This window comes from Hippopotamus amphibius, chromosome 3 (genome assembly GCF_030028045.1).
Source record: "Hippopotamus amphibius kiboko isolate mHipAmp2 chromosome 3, mHipAmp2.hap2, whole genome shotgun sequence".
NCBI lineage: Eukaryota > Metazoa > Chordata > Mammalia > Artiodactyla > Hippopotamidae > Hippopotamus > Hippopotamus amphibius.
Window position 1 is genome coordinate 74,094,751 of NC_080188.1, and position 18,110 is coordinate 74,112,860.

Consider the following 18,110-nt stretch of genomic DNA (forward strand, 5'->3'; position numbering starts at 1 on the left):
TATTTTTCCCGTAGCATACAGCACCATCTGATCAACAGTATATTGCTTTCTTATTTGTTACTGTTACTTCCCCAGAAGGCAGCATCTGTGTCTATTTGGTTCATTACTTAACATCCAGAACCTAGTCCAATGCCTAGAACAAAGAAGGTAGTATTGCTTGATGAACAAATGATGAGTAGTATATGCCTTTTAATATTCTATAAAGATAATCAAGGCCTGTTGTATTTTTTTCAATTTTATATTTGGGGTAAATAAAGGGAGGCAACCTTTTGAGACTGCTCCTTAGCTACACAAGAACTCTATAGTGTTTCCCTGATGAAGTCTGATGAACGTCCACTTAAAATACCTCTTCAAAGAATGGGGTCAAAATAACCTAAGAGCAGCAGGTCATTAAAAGACTAATTGGATTAGATTTATAGTCAAAGGGAGACATAGTATTACTGCACTTATACCATTTTTGCTGTGGTCATAAATAAGGCATTTTCATTCTTTCTGTAGAAGTCACCACCAGTTTAATCATTAGTTCTGTGCTCTCAGATAAAATATAAAATATAGACATTAAGCAAAGGGGGAGGCAAGGCAGGAGGTGGGTTTAACCAGCCTCATGGGAGGATTGTTAACCCTCCTGTCCTAACAAGCCCAGGCATCTCTGGGGCTCTCTCAGTTGATCCTGTTGGCTGTTACTTATATGAGTTTTCTCATCTGTCACCTGATTGATGATTTTGTTTCCTAGTTCGCCTTTCTTTAGTAGCATTTTTTTTCTTGACTACTTACTTCAAAGGTTTTTTTAATTTAATGTCTTCCTCTTTCCTTCACAATCCTATACTCTTCACTACAACCTTATTACACTTTTTATTTATTGACTAGTCAGTTTGTACAGCACTATATGTAGCCAAATATTTTCCCTTCTAGGAAACAAATCTGGATTTAATTTCTTCAAAGTAAAATGGACTTCATTTATTCATTCATTCATTTTTCTTGTGTCAGGCTCTGTTCTGGACACTGAGGGTAAAAGAGAGGACAGAATAGACAAATATCTTTCTCTCAGGAAGTTTAACTCTAGTGAGGGAAATAAACAATACATGAGATAAAAAAAAACATATATATGATGTTGGACAGCAATAAGTACTAAGGACAAAAAATGATGCAGAGAAGAGTGATGGACAGTTTGGGGTTGGTGTTGCAGTTTTAGACACGGTGGCAGAGAAGGCTTTGGTGAGAAAGTGATTTTGTATAAAGACCAGAGGAAGTGAAGGACTGAAGCACAGTTACTGGGAAAAATGCTTCACAGGTAGATTGAATAACAAAGTTCAAGGACCCAGGCTGGAAATATACCTGGACCGTTTAAGGAGCAGCAAAGAAGACAGTGTGGCTGGACTGAAATGAACAAAAATGAGGAGCAGAGGAGGAGGTGAAGGTTGTGAAGGGGGCCAACACTTGCAGGACTTGAAGTGAGGATTTGGGTTTAAACCTTCAGGGAGATGAGAGGCCACCAGAGAAATGACACGTTCTGTATGACATTTTAGTAAGTGCTCTGCTGAGAGCAGACTATGATGGTGGCAGGGGTGGCAGGGAAGGAGAAGGAAGGGAGTCAGGGAGACACTGAAGAGACTACTGCAAAAATCTAGGTGACAGACAATGCTGGTCACAGTGAAGGGGTCATGAGTTGCAGGGTTCTGGATTTATTTAGAAGTCAAAATCAACAGAATTTGCTGACATACTGACTGTAAGTATAAGAGGAAGAAAGGAGTTAAAGATGATCCCAAAATTTAAAAAAAGTTTTGTTTACCCAATGTGATATTTCACCTAATATGTTTGCTTTGTAAAAGGACAATGTTCTGAATTTTTCTTTCTACTGCTATGTGAGCTTAACACTGGATGCTCTTTTCTATTTATGCATATACCAAACAGAAGTTTGAACCAGTAAAATATGATGAATGACCCTCTGCACAATCTCCCCTTGATAAAAAATACATAATAATACGGTTTTAGGAAACAAGTAAGTAAATGTACGTGATAAGAAAGTGTTTGGATTTTCATTTATATTTTATTCCATGCTCTGGAGGTTATGTAAGATTCAAGATTAAAATGTAGTATTTTATATCAGGGGTATTGTTATGAACTGAATCCTGTTCCTCAGAATTCATATGTTGAAGTCCTAATGTCCCATGTGACAGTATTTGGAGATAAGACCTTTACAGAGGTAATTAAAGTTAAATGATGTTGTAAGAGTGGGACTTTAATGCCAGGGCTGCTGTCCTTACAAAAAAAGGAGGAGACACCAGAGTTCGCTCTCTCTCTCTCTATGCATCTGTGCCAAGGAAAAGCCTTGTGAGGACACAGCAAGAAATCTGCAAGCCAGGAAGAGAGCATTCACCAGGAACCGAATCATTTGGCACTGTGATCTGGGACCTCGTGGCCTTTCAGAACTATGAGAAAATAAATTTCTGTTGTCTAAGTCACTCGCTGTGGTATTTTATTATGACAGCCCAAGTTGATTAACGTAGGTATTAATCTTTTATCTGCTCCTTATAAATGAGAGATAACATGCGTCACTCATTACATGACTTTGGTGTTAAGAGTAGTTCCATTTCTCCCCCATTCACACAAACCAGGGAGAGGGATGTTGCTTTAGGGATGACCTCAATTTCAGTTACTTTGTCTTTTCATGTATTTCTGCCATTGACTAACTTCAGGACTTAAATCACTATTAGTAACGGATTATGTTAATACCCTTCATAGAGATTCTGATTTAGCAGATCTGCAAAAGGGTCTCCACACTTGAATTTCTAACAAACACCTCTGATGATTCTGACCATACTTTTAAAAATACCAAGACATGCAGAGTGGACCTTAATATATGTTCTTCATGACTATTCCTAGGGATTGCCAATGGGGTTTACAGTAACTCTATAAAAAACTTCCCAAGAGGTCAAGGTTTACTAAGAATACAGACAGGACAGAGCTAAAACCAACACTGCTTGATGTGTTTCTCATTTTAGTCCACTTATGACTTCTACAAGGTACTTGCTGACACCACCACCTCCTATTTCTAGAACAGCTCAGTTAAGTCTTAATTTTTTTTAAGTTCATATTACTAAGTCAGAAACATTATGTAGGACTTTGGTGGGACATATTCCTGGGTGTCAGGTTCTCTATTTATGAAAAGAACATGATTCAATTTGCACTACCCCATGATAGCAACATCATAAAGGAGTCAAGGGGGTAGCCAGCTTTGAGAAAAATAGAGAGGTGGCTGGTGATAGACTGGGAACAGGCAAAGCAGGCCTATTTTGAAATGGGAAGTGTTTTGGTTCCTGGTCTCCTGGCACATTGCCGTGGGTCCAGGCACAACTATCTGCCTATTTCTGCCCTTAGTTCATCCTGTCCCCATGCCCCACACCCTCCTCACCTTCTTAGCCTAGGAATCCTCCCTCCTTATAAGCATCCATGTGGTGATGACTAGTAGGAGTCTTATGTTAACAAGGGTTGAATGACACCCTAGCCACAAGACAGGAAACTCAAACACACAAATTCTAAGACTATCTGCTGTGTAACTTCACCATGGCCCAGACATTTGCAAGCAACCTGATTCAAACATTGGACCTCATTGGAGTATGTTCATGGTGACCTGGAGTATATTCTGAGGGAGAGTGGGGAACAGAGAAGAACAAGGTTTGGGGAAGCAGTAAGACCCTAGCCTATGCTGGGCAAGAACAACATTTTTTCGAAAGGCAGTTTAGACTTTTTTTTTTTTTGATAAAGTTAATGATTTGTTAAGTGTTAGATAAGCATTGTCTCCAATATAGATGTTTCCTTGGTACCAAAAATTAAAACATGCTCCCAGATAAGGGACACTAAGCCAGAAAATACTGTCATTAAAAAATGCTCATTTGTGAAAAGGTAGGCATTCCACTATATAAACAAATTCATTTCCCTGGAAAAAAAACTATTAATAGTTTGTAAATCTGCCCCCTGTGCCTCAGTAAAATAGACAATTGCATTCTTAAGATAGGACTTTAGCCTAATACTTATATCAAGTCTCTCTCTTCAAGAAAAGAAAGTAGAAAAGAAATAAAAGTCCTGGATATTGATGACATTGGGGCTTTTATCCTGGGCTTTAAGGAAGCTGCTTCACTTCCAACTGGCATCTCTCCTCCTCCAGAGCTCTCCCTCCGCCATTTACTACTTCCTGTTTCTCTCTCTGCAACTTCATAAGGCACAAAGTGGTTAAGTCTGTCCTCCTTCACATAACAACGGAATCCAAATGCAAACCCCATCTCTTCCCAAAGAGAATTTCGAGAGCAGAGAAGTGGTTACTTTCGGCAATAGGCCTTTCAGAATCTTCTGTGCATCTCACATAGAGTTAATTACGGCAGAATGCAACAGTGATCAATACTTTCATTGTAACTTCTCTGAGAAGAGGTTGTGTCAACACGGGAGCCAGCTGTGAAGAGAAAGGTGTTTTGAATGGTGCATGGCTTTGCATAGTTCCATGCAAACGGGCCGTCTGGTTACAAGGATGAGACACACTCATGGGTACTCCCATTCCAAAGCTGATTTCTCATTTAGCTTGCGAATAATGAGATTTCATACCCCACAGAGGTGCTGGTGATGCAGGCAGCTGGCAAAGCTGGTCGCTTCTAATTTAATTTGTGCAGTGAGCTGCCTGGGACATACCTTTTGTCCCTGCACATCTGTCGTGATGTGGTCGGCTCCCCCATCCTCAATCTCCCCCATCTTCACGACACTGACTTCTATGGTGCCAACAACTTTGCCACCATCTGAAGTTCTGCAATCAAAAAATAAATGAAATGGAAAGGTAAGAATCTTCTCTTCCCTGAAAATATGTCCAATCACGTTTATTTCTGAAAACCACTAACATTGCTTTTTACCTGCATCGGTTGTAATAAACAAATCTGCTTAAAATACATCAAAACCTGTTAATAGTGTTGGTGTTGCTTATAATTTCCAAAGAAAATTAATCATGAATTGGTGTGCTAAGTGTATGGACTGTTAAAAGCTACCTATGAAGGTAAAACCATCTCAAGGCTCTCAGGAGTAGCCACCAAGATCATGCATCCATGCCCTATTTGGTAACCCCACGTCCCTATACCACCACCAGCCATGGCTCCTCTATACCAATCACATGGGATATTGTGCCCCTCTGTTATAGAAACTAGAGCTAGATAAAATAGAAGAGAGTACGAATAACCCTATATTTCTCTATGACCCAGTCATCAGCTATAAAATCTGATTTTGTGACTTTTCATTTTTCTTTCTCAGAGACCAGGTAAAGAAGATTCTCTCCCAGCAAACATCAGAAAATTACAGTGCATGCAGAGCAGCAATTAACCACTGAGATCATTTATGATAACCCATTACTTTTTCAGATAAAGAAACTGAGACTCGGGAAGATAGACTCATCCATGGAAATAAATTGGCAAAACCAGAAACCCAGGTCTGTACCTTCAAGTCTGCTGGTCATTGAACAACTCTTCTCAACTCTATGATGACAATTTTATTATTAAGATTTTCATTATCATCACTGCCATCAACAAGCAAATCTGATGGTTGACAATAATAACAAAAACCAAAAATAAAATTAACAACCACCATCCTTCATTCTCAAATTTTCTTTTCTGGGCAAGAGGATATACAGAATACATGGTGACACCATGTCATAGGAACACTGTCATATATAATGATATTCTTCCTTTGAAACTTATTTTGAAGATAGGTAGCAAGTCACCCATTGCTATGAGGTGTTGCTGTGACATATGTAAGCCTGACTAATATTAGTTACGCGATACATCATTTTCTTTACGTAGTCATTTTTTAAATTTGTTTTAAACCTTAATCTGAATACAAATGGTGTCTTTCAACCAATTCCTTCAAAATGTCACTATTTTATTACTAGAGATGTCAGAAGAGAGGAATAGGAAAATTAGTATAAGTAGTTTACGAAAATGCTAATTAAAATAATGAATAAGTTAGGTGAAAAGGAAACCCAATTGTTGCCAGATCAAAGGAAGTTTTTCTCAAAATATATAAAGTGCAAATTTAAACACGTTTTGAATTATGCTTTTAAGAAAACAAATAGAAAAGTTCTGGTAACATATACATAGCTAATATCATAATGTAATAAAATAAAGATTATGTACATAGAAATATAAAAGTGGTTTACTTAAATAGTATATTAAGGTTCTTACTAAAATACATGAAAATGCTTCTTGGTGATTTTTATTTATTTTATTTTATTTTATTTTTTTATAAATTTATTTATTTATTTTATTTATTTATTTGCTGCGTTGGGTCTTCGTTGCTGTACATGGGCTTTCTCTAGTTGCTGCGTGCAGGGGCTACTCTTCATTGTGGTGCGCAGGCTCCTCATTGTAGTGGCTTCTCTTGTCGTGGAGCATGGGCCCTAGGCAAGTGGGCTTCAATAGTTGTGGCACATGGGCTCAGTAGTTGTGGCTCACGGGCTCTAGAGCACAGGCTCAATAGTTGTGGTGCACGGGCTTAGTTGCTCCATGGCATGTGGAATCTTCCCAGAGCAGGGCTCGAACCCGTGTCCCCTGCCTTGGCAGGCGGATTCTTTACCACTGCGCCACCTAGGAAGTCCCTCTTGGTGATTTTTAAGTTAGTGTAAGTCATAATATCAAATCAATTATTTTAAATTAATACAGAAAACCCAAGCATTCATTACAAAGAAGATGTATACACAGATGACAGCATAATCTATGATTTTGTAAAAAATTACATTAGCTCTAATTCTGGGGTGATTTTAATAATTAATTATACCATTTTCCTACTTGAAAATGACAAAATAACTTGTCATAAATCATGATGTGACATATCTCTGTACAATTCTTCAGTACCTGATAGTTAAATAAAGATTTTAATAAACACCCTGGTACTACACATAGTTTTTTCTAGAAATTTCCAGACTTCTTTGTTCCCCAAACTGATAATCAATAACAATTAAAGAAACCTTTTTCTCCTCATAGACATTGTTTAAAGCTTTTGCTTGAGCAAACTGAGCTTAATTTCTAGGTATACAAAGCTTATATATAACTTTTCAATTTTTTTCATTGAACTAAACCAAATAACATCATGATGATTTGAAAGAGAGGACAGACTTCTCACAGCCTCTCCCAGGACTAGGTAATAAACCAATATATATAATAATAGCTAAAATGTGAACTCAGGATTTTGAGTTATCTGCTAGCTTCATGACCTTAGACAAGGACCTTAACCATGCGAACCTTTGTAAAATGGAGATGATAATTTTGCTGTAAGGATTACAATGTGACAAGATTTATGTAAAGTTCTCAGCACAATGATTTACACAAGATAAGTGCTTCTTCCTACACCCCCTCCTCTTCATCCTAGTAGTAGCAGTAGCAACAAAATTGCTATTGTCATTAATGTATTATATTTAATTCAATCCTCTTTAGAAATTTTACTAAAATGGGCATCTGAGACTATAGTAAAAGATTACAGGATTTCAGGACACATGCATTTCAAGAGTGATTACCTGCTCATTAGAGTTACAAAGACTTAGTAATGACAGATGATGTTATAAAAGCTTACATTCCTAGTAGTGCAAAGAACACAAGTTTATAACCAATTACAATGCAAGTGAACCTTTCAAAGTGCCAAAGTTAGATGAAGAAGCAATGTACCATTGGAGTATGGAAGTAAGCTTCTGAACTGTAGCTTTATTTATTCCCTTTAGAAAAGCATCCTGGGAGGGCATATGGGGATAAATACGCTGATTCACTTTGTTGTACAGCAGAAACTAACACAATATTGTAAAGTAATTATACTCCAATAAAGATCTGAAAAAAAAGACAAAAAAAGAAAAAGAAACAAAAAAACCAAAAATGTGTTGTCATAAACACTAAAAAAATAAAATAAAATAAATTAAAAAGAATCTCACTACTTTTAAATACAGTATATCTTGTTTTATTGTGCTTTGTTTTATTGTGCTCTGCTTTTTTGGAGCTTCACAGATGTTGTGTTTGTTTTTTTACAAATTGAACATTCGTGGCAACCCTACATTGAGCAAGTCTATCGGTGCCATTCTTTCCAACAGCATTTGCTCACTGAGTCTCTGTGTCACAGTAGATTAAGGGATACTAGAGGGATTCTACAACCTTTTGAAAAAAAACAAAACAAAAACCATTTTGGATAAGAAGCTCTGAGTACCCTAAAGCATGCTTCTTCATCTCAGATTTGTGGGAGACAGAATGGGGAATTTAGGTCATAAACTTAAGAACTGAATCCCAAGACATACAAAAGCATAGGTCATCCCATCAGTGAATAGGAATGTAAAAAGTAGAAGCACTTTCCTATTTACGCTGAAACAATTTACTACCCACAGAGCATGGATATCCAACATGTCTCTTCAATCAGGAAAGTCAATTGAAATACCTATTTCATGTTTCCAAAAGCCGTTTCAAAAGTGATTGAAAAAAACTTAGAAAAAATTCATTAAGTGTGATGCTTTCAATTCATCACCCATCAAGTTCAGAGGCCACTAATAATTGCTTAACCATTATTCATCACCAAAATTCTACTGACTTTTATCTAATGGAAATTCATCCTCTCTGCATGGGAGATATATTAAAGAGACTTCTGGGCTAAGAAGCAAGAAACTGAAGTACTCCTTCCAACTCAGCTGCTCACTAGCTATGTGACCAATAACATATTGCTTCAGTTCTCTGGATTTCAGTTTCCATTACTGCAAAACAAAGAGTTAATCTCTGACAGCTATCATATCAGCACTCGAGCTTCCAGCTCTGACGTGCTTGGAATTCCATCATGTGATCTCATCACAGGCATCATAGGCTCTCCTGAGCTGATACAGCCTTGGGAAAAATCTCTGGCACATCCTAGTCTCTCCTCACCCACCACCTTCCCCTCCAACCTTCCCCTAAAACCAATGAAGCAAACAAAATGGATGCCAAGCCTAGAAAGTAACTTAATGCTTCTAGTCAAATAGAAGGGCCAGTTTTCCTTGTAGTATCCAATTTATATGTATATGTTTCACTGCCATTATAGCACTGCATCTTAGCATTTTCACAAGGATACAAATTTGACTGAACTAAGAAACAAAAGCGGTCTTCATTCACTTTCCTAGCAGTTTATATGGCAGTAAGAACAGGCTGCAGTAATAAATAACTATCTCAATCTATATGAGGAAGAAAAAAAAAAACTATCATTTCAGTCTCTTGCCAGGTCATTACCACTGCTTAATGCAGAGAGCTATAAGAGAAGTAAAAGATGAATAGTTCATGGCAGCTACATTATTTCAATCACAACATCAAATTCCTATTTCCCTCAGCAGATATTCTTAAATATTTAACTATGCCAACAAGATGGAAGACAGAGAAGGGGAAAATTTCAGCAACACAAGTCTTCACTTCCTTATCACGTAGGTTTTCAGCATGCATAATACACTAGCGGTTAAAGCTCTTTAAAATCTTCCTTTAAAATAACTCCTGTAATGCTTCCTAATGAAATATTCAACCTCATATGCTAAAACATACAAACATTTTAGAAGACTGAAGGAAAAGAGATGTGAAACAGTCTTCTAACAAAAGACAATTTAATGACACTTTTCCTCTAAACTTCTTCACCACCTACTGGACCATCCTTAGTAGAGCAAAAAGAAAGAAAGAAAAAAGCCCATGGAAATGTTAAACAGCAACATGTAAATAACTCTTCTATTTTGAAAATGCCACAGAGATACAAGTGACTCTGTAAATATCCAGGGGAAAACCATCATCAGCACTGTCAATCCCAGTGAATATAAAGTAGCCTTGGGGCCAAGCACAGGAACCATCCTCTGGGAAACATGCCTTGCATTTAACCCATCTAGACATGTAACTGGGAAATGAAGGTCTCACCTGGACAGAAAAATAAGCAAAGGCCACAAGTAAACAAATGGAGTTAGTGAGTGAGTACACTCTGACTATCTTTCTAGTGAATACATTTATCTGGCAGTGCTAGATTTACTTCGCCCTCAGAGAAGTGAGAGTTCTACTTAAGTATGTATGACTAAACACACCTCTATTCTGGCTGAACCTCACAAATTTCAGAAGCCATATACTACTTTCAAACTAACACTCAAATAAAACTTTTCAGTAGTTCTTAATATTATAGCTTATACACTCTAGGCTTTAGTCCTTTGTTTTCTCCTCTTTTCTCATTATAAACTTGTCTTCAGAAATTCCATCCATTATTATGGGATTCAATTATCCCATCTTTGAGGCTCTACCACAATTTTGTATTTCCTACTCTGACCTGATTTCCTATTCCAGAACTCCAAATTCCTTTTGTCCTGATATAATTTTAGATTCTTTTTTTCATTTTTTTAAAGCTCTTTATTGGAATATTATTGCTTTACACTGTTGTGCCAGTTTTTGAGGTACACCGAAGTGAATCAGCTGTATTTATACATATATCCCCACTATCCCCTCTCACCTAAGACTCCCTCCCACCCTCCCCATCTTGGCCCTCTAAGTCATCACCCATCATCAAGTTTATTTCCCTATGTTAATGCAGCAACAACCCACTAGCTATCTATTTTACATTTGGTAGTGTATCGAAATCTAATGTGTCCTTTGCCCACACCCCAACTCACATCAGAAGTATACCATTCTCCAAAGACCAAGACCATGGAATATTGCATTTCTACCAATGCCTTGTCCCTATCATCCAATAAGTCACTAAGCCTTACTGAGTCTTCCTCTACAATGCCATTTACATGTGTCCCTTCCCAATGGCAACATCCCAATTAGTTTTTTTTTAAGCTCTTTATTGCAATATAATTGCTTTACACTGTTGTGCCAGTTTTTGAGGTACACCGAAGTGAATCAGCTGTATTTATACATATATCCCCATATCCCCTCCCTCCCACGACTCCCTCCCACCTTCCCTGTCCTGGTCCTCTAAGGCATCATCCATCATCGAGTTGATTTCCCCTTGTTATACAGCAACTTCCCACTACCTATCTATTTTACAGCTGGTAATGTAAATATGTCTATGCTACTCTCTCACTTCGTCCCAGCTTCCCCTTCGCCCCCCACCCCCCACCCCAGCCCCGTGTCCTCAAGTCCATTCTCTACATCTGCATCTCCACTCTTGCCCTGCCACTGGGTTCATCAGTACCATTTCTTCAGATTCCATATATATGAGTTAGCGTATAGTATTTGTTTTTCTCTTTCTGACTTACTTTGCTCTGTATGACAGACTCTAGGTCTATCCACCTCATTATATATAGTTCAATTTCATTCCTTTTTATGGCTGAGTAATATTCCATTGTATACATGTGCCACATCTTCTTGATCCATTCATCTGTTCATGGACATTTAGGTTGCTTCCATGTCCTGGCTATTGTAAATAGTGCTGCAATGAACATTATGGTACATGTTTCTTTTTGGATTATGGTTTTTTCTGAGTATATGCCCAGTAGTGGGATTGCTGGGTCATATGGTAGTTCCATTTTTAGTTTTCTAAGGAACCTCCAAACTGTTTTCCATGGTGGCTCCACCAGCTTACATTTCCCACCAACACTGCAGGAGAGTTCCCTTTTCTCCACACCCTATTCAGCATTTATTGTTTCTAGATATTCTGATGATGGCTATTCTGACCGGTGTGAGGTGATACCTCATTGTGGCTTTGACTTGCATTTCTCTAATGATTAGTGATATTGAGCACTTTTTCATGTGTTTGTGAGCCATCTGCATGTCTTCTTTGGAGAAATGTCAATTTAGGTCTTCCGCCCATTTGTGGATTGGGTTATTTGCTTTTTTGGTATTAAGCTGCGTGAGCTGCTTGTATATTTTGGAGATTAATCCTTTATCCGTTGCTTCATTGGCAAGTATTTTCTCCCATCCTGAGGGCTGTCTTCTTGTCTTGTTTATGGTTTCTTTCGCTGTGCAAAAGCTTTGAAGTTTCATTAAGTCCCATTTGTTTATTCCTGATTTTATTTCCATTATTCTAGGAGGTGGGTCAAAAAGTATCTTGCTTTCATGTATGTCATAGAGTATTCTGCCTATGTTCTCCTCTAGGAGTTTTATAGTGTCTGGCCTTACATTTAGGTCTTTAATCCATTTCAAGTTTATTTTTGTGTATGGTGTTAGGAAGTGTTCTAATTTCATTCTTTTATATGTAGCTGTCCAATTTTCCCAGCACCACTTATTGAAGAGGCTGTCTTTTTTCCATTGTATATTCTTGCTCCTTTGTCAAAGATAAGGTGCCTATATGTGTGTGGGTTTACCTCTGGGCTCTCTATTCTCTTCCATTGATCTTCCTTTCTATTTTTGTGCCAGTACCATACTGTCTTGATCACTGTGGCCTTGTAGTATAGTTTCAAGTCAGGAAGCCTAATTCCACCAATCCTGTCTTTCCTTCTCAAGATTGTCTTGGCTACTCGGGGTCTTTTGGGTTTCCATACAAACTGTAAGATTTCTTGTTCTAGTTCTGTGAAAAATGCCATTGGTAATTTGATAGGGATTGCGTTGCACCTGTAAATTGCTTTGGGTAAGATAGTCATTTTCACAATATTGATTCTTCCAATCCAAAAACATGGTATGTCCCTCCATCTGTTTGTATCATCTTTAACATCTTTCATCAGTGTCTTATCCTTTTCTGCGTACAGGTCTTTTGCCTCCTTAGGAAAGTTTATTCCTAGGTATTTTATTCTTTTTGTTGCAGTGGTAAATGGGAGAGTTTCCTTAATTTCTCTTTCTACTCTTTCGTTGTTAGTGTATAGGAATGCAAGAAATTTCTGCGCATTAATTTTATACCCTGCTACTTTACTAAATTCATCGATTAGTGCTAGCAGTTTCCTGGTAGAGTCTTTAGGGTTTTCTATGTATAATATCATGTCATCTGCAAAGAGTGACAATTTTATTTCTTCTTTTCCAATTTGGATTCCTTTTATTTCATTTCTTCTCTGATTGCTGTGGCTAAAACTTCCAAAACTATGTTGAATAATAATGGTGAGAGTGGGCACCCTTGTCTTGTTCTTGTTCTTAGAGGGAATGCTTTCAGTTTTTCACCATTTTAGTTTTACCAACTTTCTTTCATTATACTCAAAGAACCTACTTCCCATCCTCCAGAATCTTTCTCTTCCACCCTGTCCATGTCAGGTTTTCTTCTCAAAGACCTGCTGTTACTATTTCATTTCATTTCCCCTGTCAAAATTCCTTAGACATTGCCCAATGCCTACCCAGCGTTTGAAATACAGACTGTCTTTCAAGACTTGTCCAGGGTTATGGACAGATCAGTATTTTTGGTTCAAACAGATCCATGTCATCACACACCAGTAAATAATGGAGTATGGTTTAGTGGAAAGCACAGTGAACTTTTAGTGACAAAGTTCTGTTGGCTCTTTTTTTTCAATATTTATTTATTTATTTATTATTTTTGGCTGTGTCAGGTCTTAGTTACAGCATGTGGGATCTTTCATTGCAGCTTATGGACTTCTCTCTGGTTGTAGAGCTCAAGCTCCAGAGCACATGGGCTCCACACTTACGGCATGCAAGCTTAGTTTCTCCGCAGCATGTGGGATCTTAGTTCCCTGACCAGGGATCGAACCCGCATCTCCTGCATTGGAAGGCGCATTCTTAACTACTGGACCACCAGGGAAGTCCCTGGTATTGGCTGTTTATAGTAAACAACTATGTGATCATAAGCAGGCAATTCAGCCTCTATTAAGGTTTACAAGCTATAAAATATGAAGGTAGTAAACCATCCTACTTATCTCACAAGATTTATGTGTCCAAAAGTAAAAGATCTTAAGTTTAAATATAAAAATGTTTTTGTGGGAATTCCCTGGCTGTCCAATAGTCAGGACTCCGTGCTCTCACTGCCAGGGCCAGGTTCAATCCCTGGTCGGGGAACTAAGATCCCACAAGCCACATGGTAGAGCCAGAAAAAAAAAAAAATGCTTTTGTGTATGGTAATGAGTACAAATGTTATACCATCTGAGTCACAAAGTTCGAAGAGCACATCATAGATACACTGACTATCAGTTTTTCAGACTAATTGGCTTGTAGATTCCTCTTTGGTGCTGCAAACAGTACTAAAATATGAGTAAATGCCTCAATACAAATAAGCTAAATAAATCTTTCCCTCCTCATGACTCTGCTAAATATATATATAGTGAGTTGCATTTGGAACTTGATTAAATGCTAAATGTAAAGTATAAACTATTTTTTTCAAATATACATTTCTATTGAAGTATAATTGTCATATAGTAGTACATTAGTTTCAGGTATACAGCATGGTGATTCTATGAGGGTGAGTCAAAAATTATCTGCACTCCAGTTATATCAAAACTTCTGTTGGCTGCACTGTCTTATCAGTGCTTTCTGTTTAAGGCTACTGTTTCCCAGTCACTGCAGTGCAGGTGTGAATATGTTACCTCAGTTCATTTGTAAATGGGGTACGAGTAAAAATGGATGCCCCACCTATGATTTGCACGAAAGAAGAGCAGTGTGCAGTGACTTGTTTTTTGTGGTCTGAGGGTGTACCTGATGCTGTTATTTATCGAAGAATTTGTGGGCAGTATGGAGAAAGTGTTTTGTCGCATGAAGAAGTGTGTATGAACAGATAGAGATGTTTACTGAAGAGCTGAAGCCTAAACTTCGGATTAAACGCAGAGGACTGCTATCTACGGGTGTTGTCATCTTGCATGACAATCCATGTTCGCACACTTCTGCCCACACGTCGACACTCTGCAAAAAGTTCTTTTTGAGGTGTTAAAGCGTCCTCCCTATAGTTCTGATCTTGCTCCATTGGACTTTCACCTGTTTGGTCCCCTGAAAGCAGCCCTACACAAGGAAGATTCACTTCTGATGAAGAAGTGAAGACAGTGGTGCATTCATGGCTCACAGCTCAGCCTAAAACATTTTTTAATGAGGGAATACAAAAGCTTGTTGACAGACAGGCAAAGTGTATTGAAAAGCAAGGAGATTATGTCAAAAAATGATGTATTTGTCCTTTCTAAAAATTAATTAAAATAAATTCTACAGCCAGAGTGCAGATAATTTTTGACTCACCCTTGTATATTTGTGTATGTTGCGAAATGATCATCACAATAAGTCTAGTTAACATTTGTCATCACACATAGCTACAAAAAATTTTTTCCTTGTGATGAGAACTTTTAAGATCTACTCCCTTGGCAACTTTCAAATTAACTATAGTGAAAAATGTAGGTCATCTATTCAGTGATCTGAGGAGCCAGGGTGACAAAGGCTTTGCCACATTCACCTCATGGCATCTAAGGTCTCCAAACAGCAGAAGGAGAGAAAAGCATGGAGGAACTCTTATTGAACAGACTCATAAGTGTAGGCTTTCCTCTGTTTACAATCCACCGGTCACAGCTCAGTTACATGGCCACCCCTATTGAATTCAGGAGGGTGATAGACATTTAAAACAGGGCAAAGACTGCAAATCTTAGTCTCCTCTCCTCTTCTTGGGCACACGGCTAGAGGACGTTTCCAGCCCCCTAAATAGTTAAACTATCTCTTGAAATGTAAGAAATATCTATCTCTTTAAATATAGATATACCCTATCAGCAAGGTGAGAAAACAACTTGGCATCTTGTAAGTGCCCCTCACAGGCAACATTCAAGTTAACAGGTCACCATCATCTGCCCTTTGATGGGTAAGATGTTGCAAGAAAGACGGCAGAAGTACATTCTACTCTCTTGCACCCACTGGATGAAGCTATATAACCTGGAAGAATGCACAGAGCAGCTATTGAAGGACACAAAGTAAACAGGGCCGGGCATACTGGGAAAGAAGATCAGAATTTTAAATACCACTGAATGAGCAATTAGTTTACCATTTTCCCCCCTCTCATATCTCATGATCTAGACTCAACACAGCCCCAAGCCCAGAGATGGTCATGGAATAGACAAAGAAAGCTTCAGAAGAAGCTCTCTAGTTTGGGCTCAAAGAACAGAAAAGAGGTCTCCTAGCACTGAGAAGAATGATAAAATTAGTTTTCTTTTTTTCACTCTCTTGGGTCTCAGCCCCTAAGCAATCCAGTGGTGGCAACAACAAAAGTGGCAGTTAGGAGGAAGTACAGGAGCCTAAAATTAGGAGGAAGAGAAAGTTTCCTCTTTGACTGGAGCTGTGATCCCAAAGGGATGGGATGAACGCCCTTTACTTTTTATCTCTCTCTGCTCTCCTACCTCTTGGCTCAAGAAGAGGGTGCAGTTGCATGGCAGAGAAGGGAAAATCAAACCCCAGCTTTCTGGATGGAGGGCCTTTTGATCCTTCCCTTCCAGGGAAGCCACAGGAAATGGGAATGTGTCAGAGAGAGTGTAGAGAGGAAGAAGCTCAGGAAGGGACTTCTTAATGTTGTTTTTGAACTTACCTCAAGCTGTGCATGCATGGGACCTTATTCCCATATCACACACTCTGAGAAATAATCTATGGACTACACCACCCCCAGGTCCCAGACTGTCACCTGGGTGACAAACTCAAAGGACAGGTACAAATAACACTAGGAAAGTTCTGAAAACAGAATGATATTGAAAATACAAAGTTTTACAAGACACAAGGTCAGCATATAAAAATGTAGCAATTAAGGAGAGAAAAGATGGCGGCGAAGTAGAGAGACGTGGAGTGCATCCCTCTCCACAGATGCATTGTGAATGCACAGAAGGACGCAGTCATTCCCACAGAGAACCAGCTGAACACCAGCAGACGGCCTCGCACACCAGAAAGGGCTGCGGGGAGCCTGACATAGCCGGTAGGCAGGCATCTACCACGGCTCAAAGAGGGTGAAGCGGCGGAGCTGTGGCAGACGGGAGGGAGTGAGAAACATACGGAGGGTCCGCAGCGCAGCTCAGCGTTCCCGGACCCAGACATCGATCCGCGGCTGAACGGAGGGTCCGGGAGCGGGAGCGTGGGAACCGGAGAGCTGGTTCAGGGTGAGAAACATTGTTGCCGGTAGGGTGACGGACCGAGAGGACAGGAGGGAGGAGGTCCGCGGAGAGGAGTGCCCGTCCCTGAGAGCTGCCCGGCCATGATGGCGGCTGGAGGCTGCAGGCTCACGGGCGGGGGGAGGAGCCGCGCACATAGCCTCTCTCCCTCTCTTTCAGAGCCTCTGCAACAGGCAGTGGAGAGATGCCCTGCGGGCCACCTAAGGCGCTCAGGGATAACAAGCACCCTCAGGCGCTCGGGCGGGGCTAGATTAAAACCCCTTGCAACGCCAGCAGCAGGGAGGCTGCGGAGAGAAAAAAAAAAAAAAAAAAAAAAACAGCATCAAAAAGAAAAAAAACCCAAGAGAGGCCCAACTCTAAGACTTTCTATTTACGCCTGAGCCACCAGCGCCCTCTGCAACAGGCACCTCCAAGCCTGACTGAAACAACAGTGCGCCACTGCTCACTCACTCCCAGGAGAAGGAGCCACTATTGTACACTCTCCCTCCCCACACACCGACGCTTACAGACGAACAATAAAGGAACCTCTGCTGGTCACAGAATAACGCAAAAAAAAAACCCAAGGCAAGGAGAAGGACACTTACAGCTGAGACGCTAAGGAAACAGAAATAGTAGTATCAATACCTATTGAACTGGTCCATTCTGGGATCAGTTCTGGATTTTTTTTTTTTCTTTCTCTCTCTCTCTTTTTTTTTTTTTGTTTTTTTTTTTTTTTTTTGATTTATTAAATACGATCTTAGCCCTAAGAGATCTACAAGTTTTATAACATAATTTTTTAATGATATTTTTTATTCTTTTTTTTTTTGCCTTTTTATATACTTCTATATCTAGCTAAGTTTTTCGTAGTACGGACAAAACATCTCTCATACTTTCCTTTCATCCCTATCTTTTATACATTTCTATTCCTTTCTTTTTATTTGCATATTTCCAACCACATTACGCTCTTCTGTTCCCCTTTCTTCCAGCCTTTTTAAGTTTATTTTATCTTAACATACTTATAAGCAACACTATCGGTCTGCTCAGACTCCTTGCTCTATTCTCCAGATGATGCACTGCCTTGGTATTTAATATTAGGCTTTTGTCTTTATCTTACTTCTTAGTACAGTTGTCTAATTACATTCTGAGAATCTCCATT

The 18,110-nt window shown here is 39.0% G+C and overlaps 1 protein-coding gene across 9 annotated transcripts in view; it reads right to left on the reverse strand.

Moving 5' to 3' along the window:
- The window catches only part of INPP4B (inositol polyphosphate-4-phosphatase type II B), a 746,563-nt gene that overhangs the window by 203,075 nt on the left and 525,378 nt on the right, over positions 1-18,110 (reverse strand). For all 9 annotated transcript variants that reach the window (XM_057725716.1, XM_057725717.1, XM_057725718.1 and 6 more), the window contains one exon: positions 4,681-4,792. In XM_057725716.1, coding sequence (XP_057581699.1) covers positions 4,681-4,792 — 112 coding nt within the window. The remainder of the gene's footprint in view (positions 1-4,680; positions 4,793-18,110) is intronic.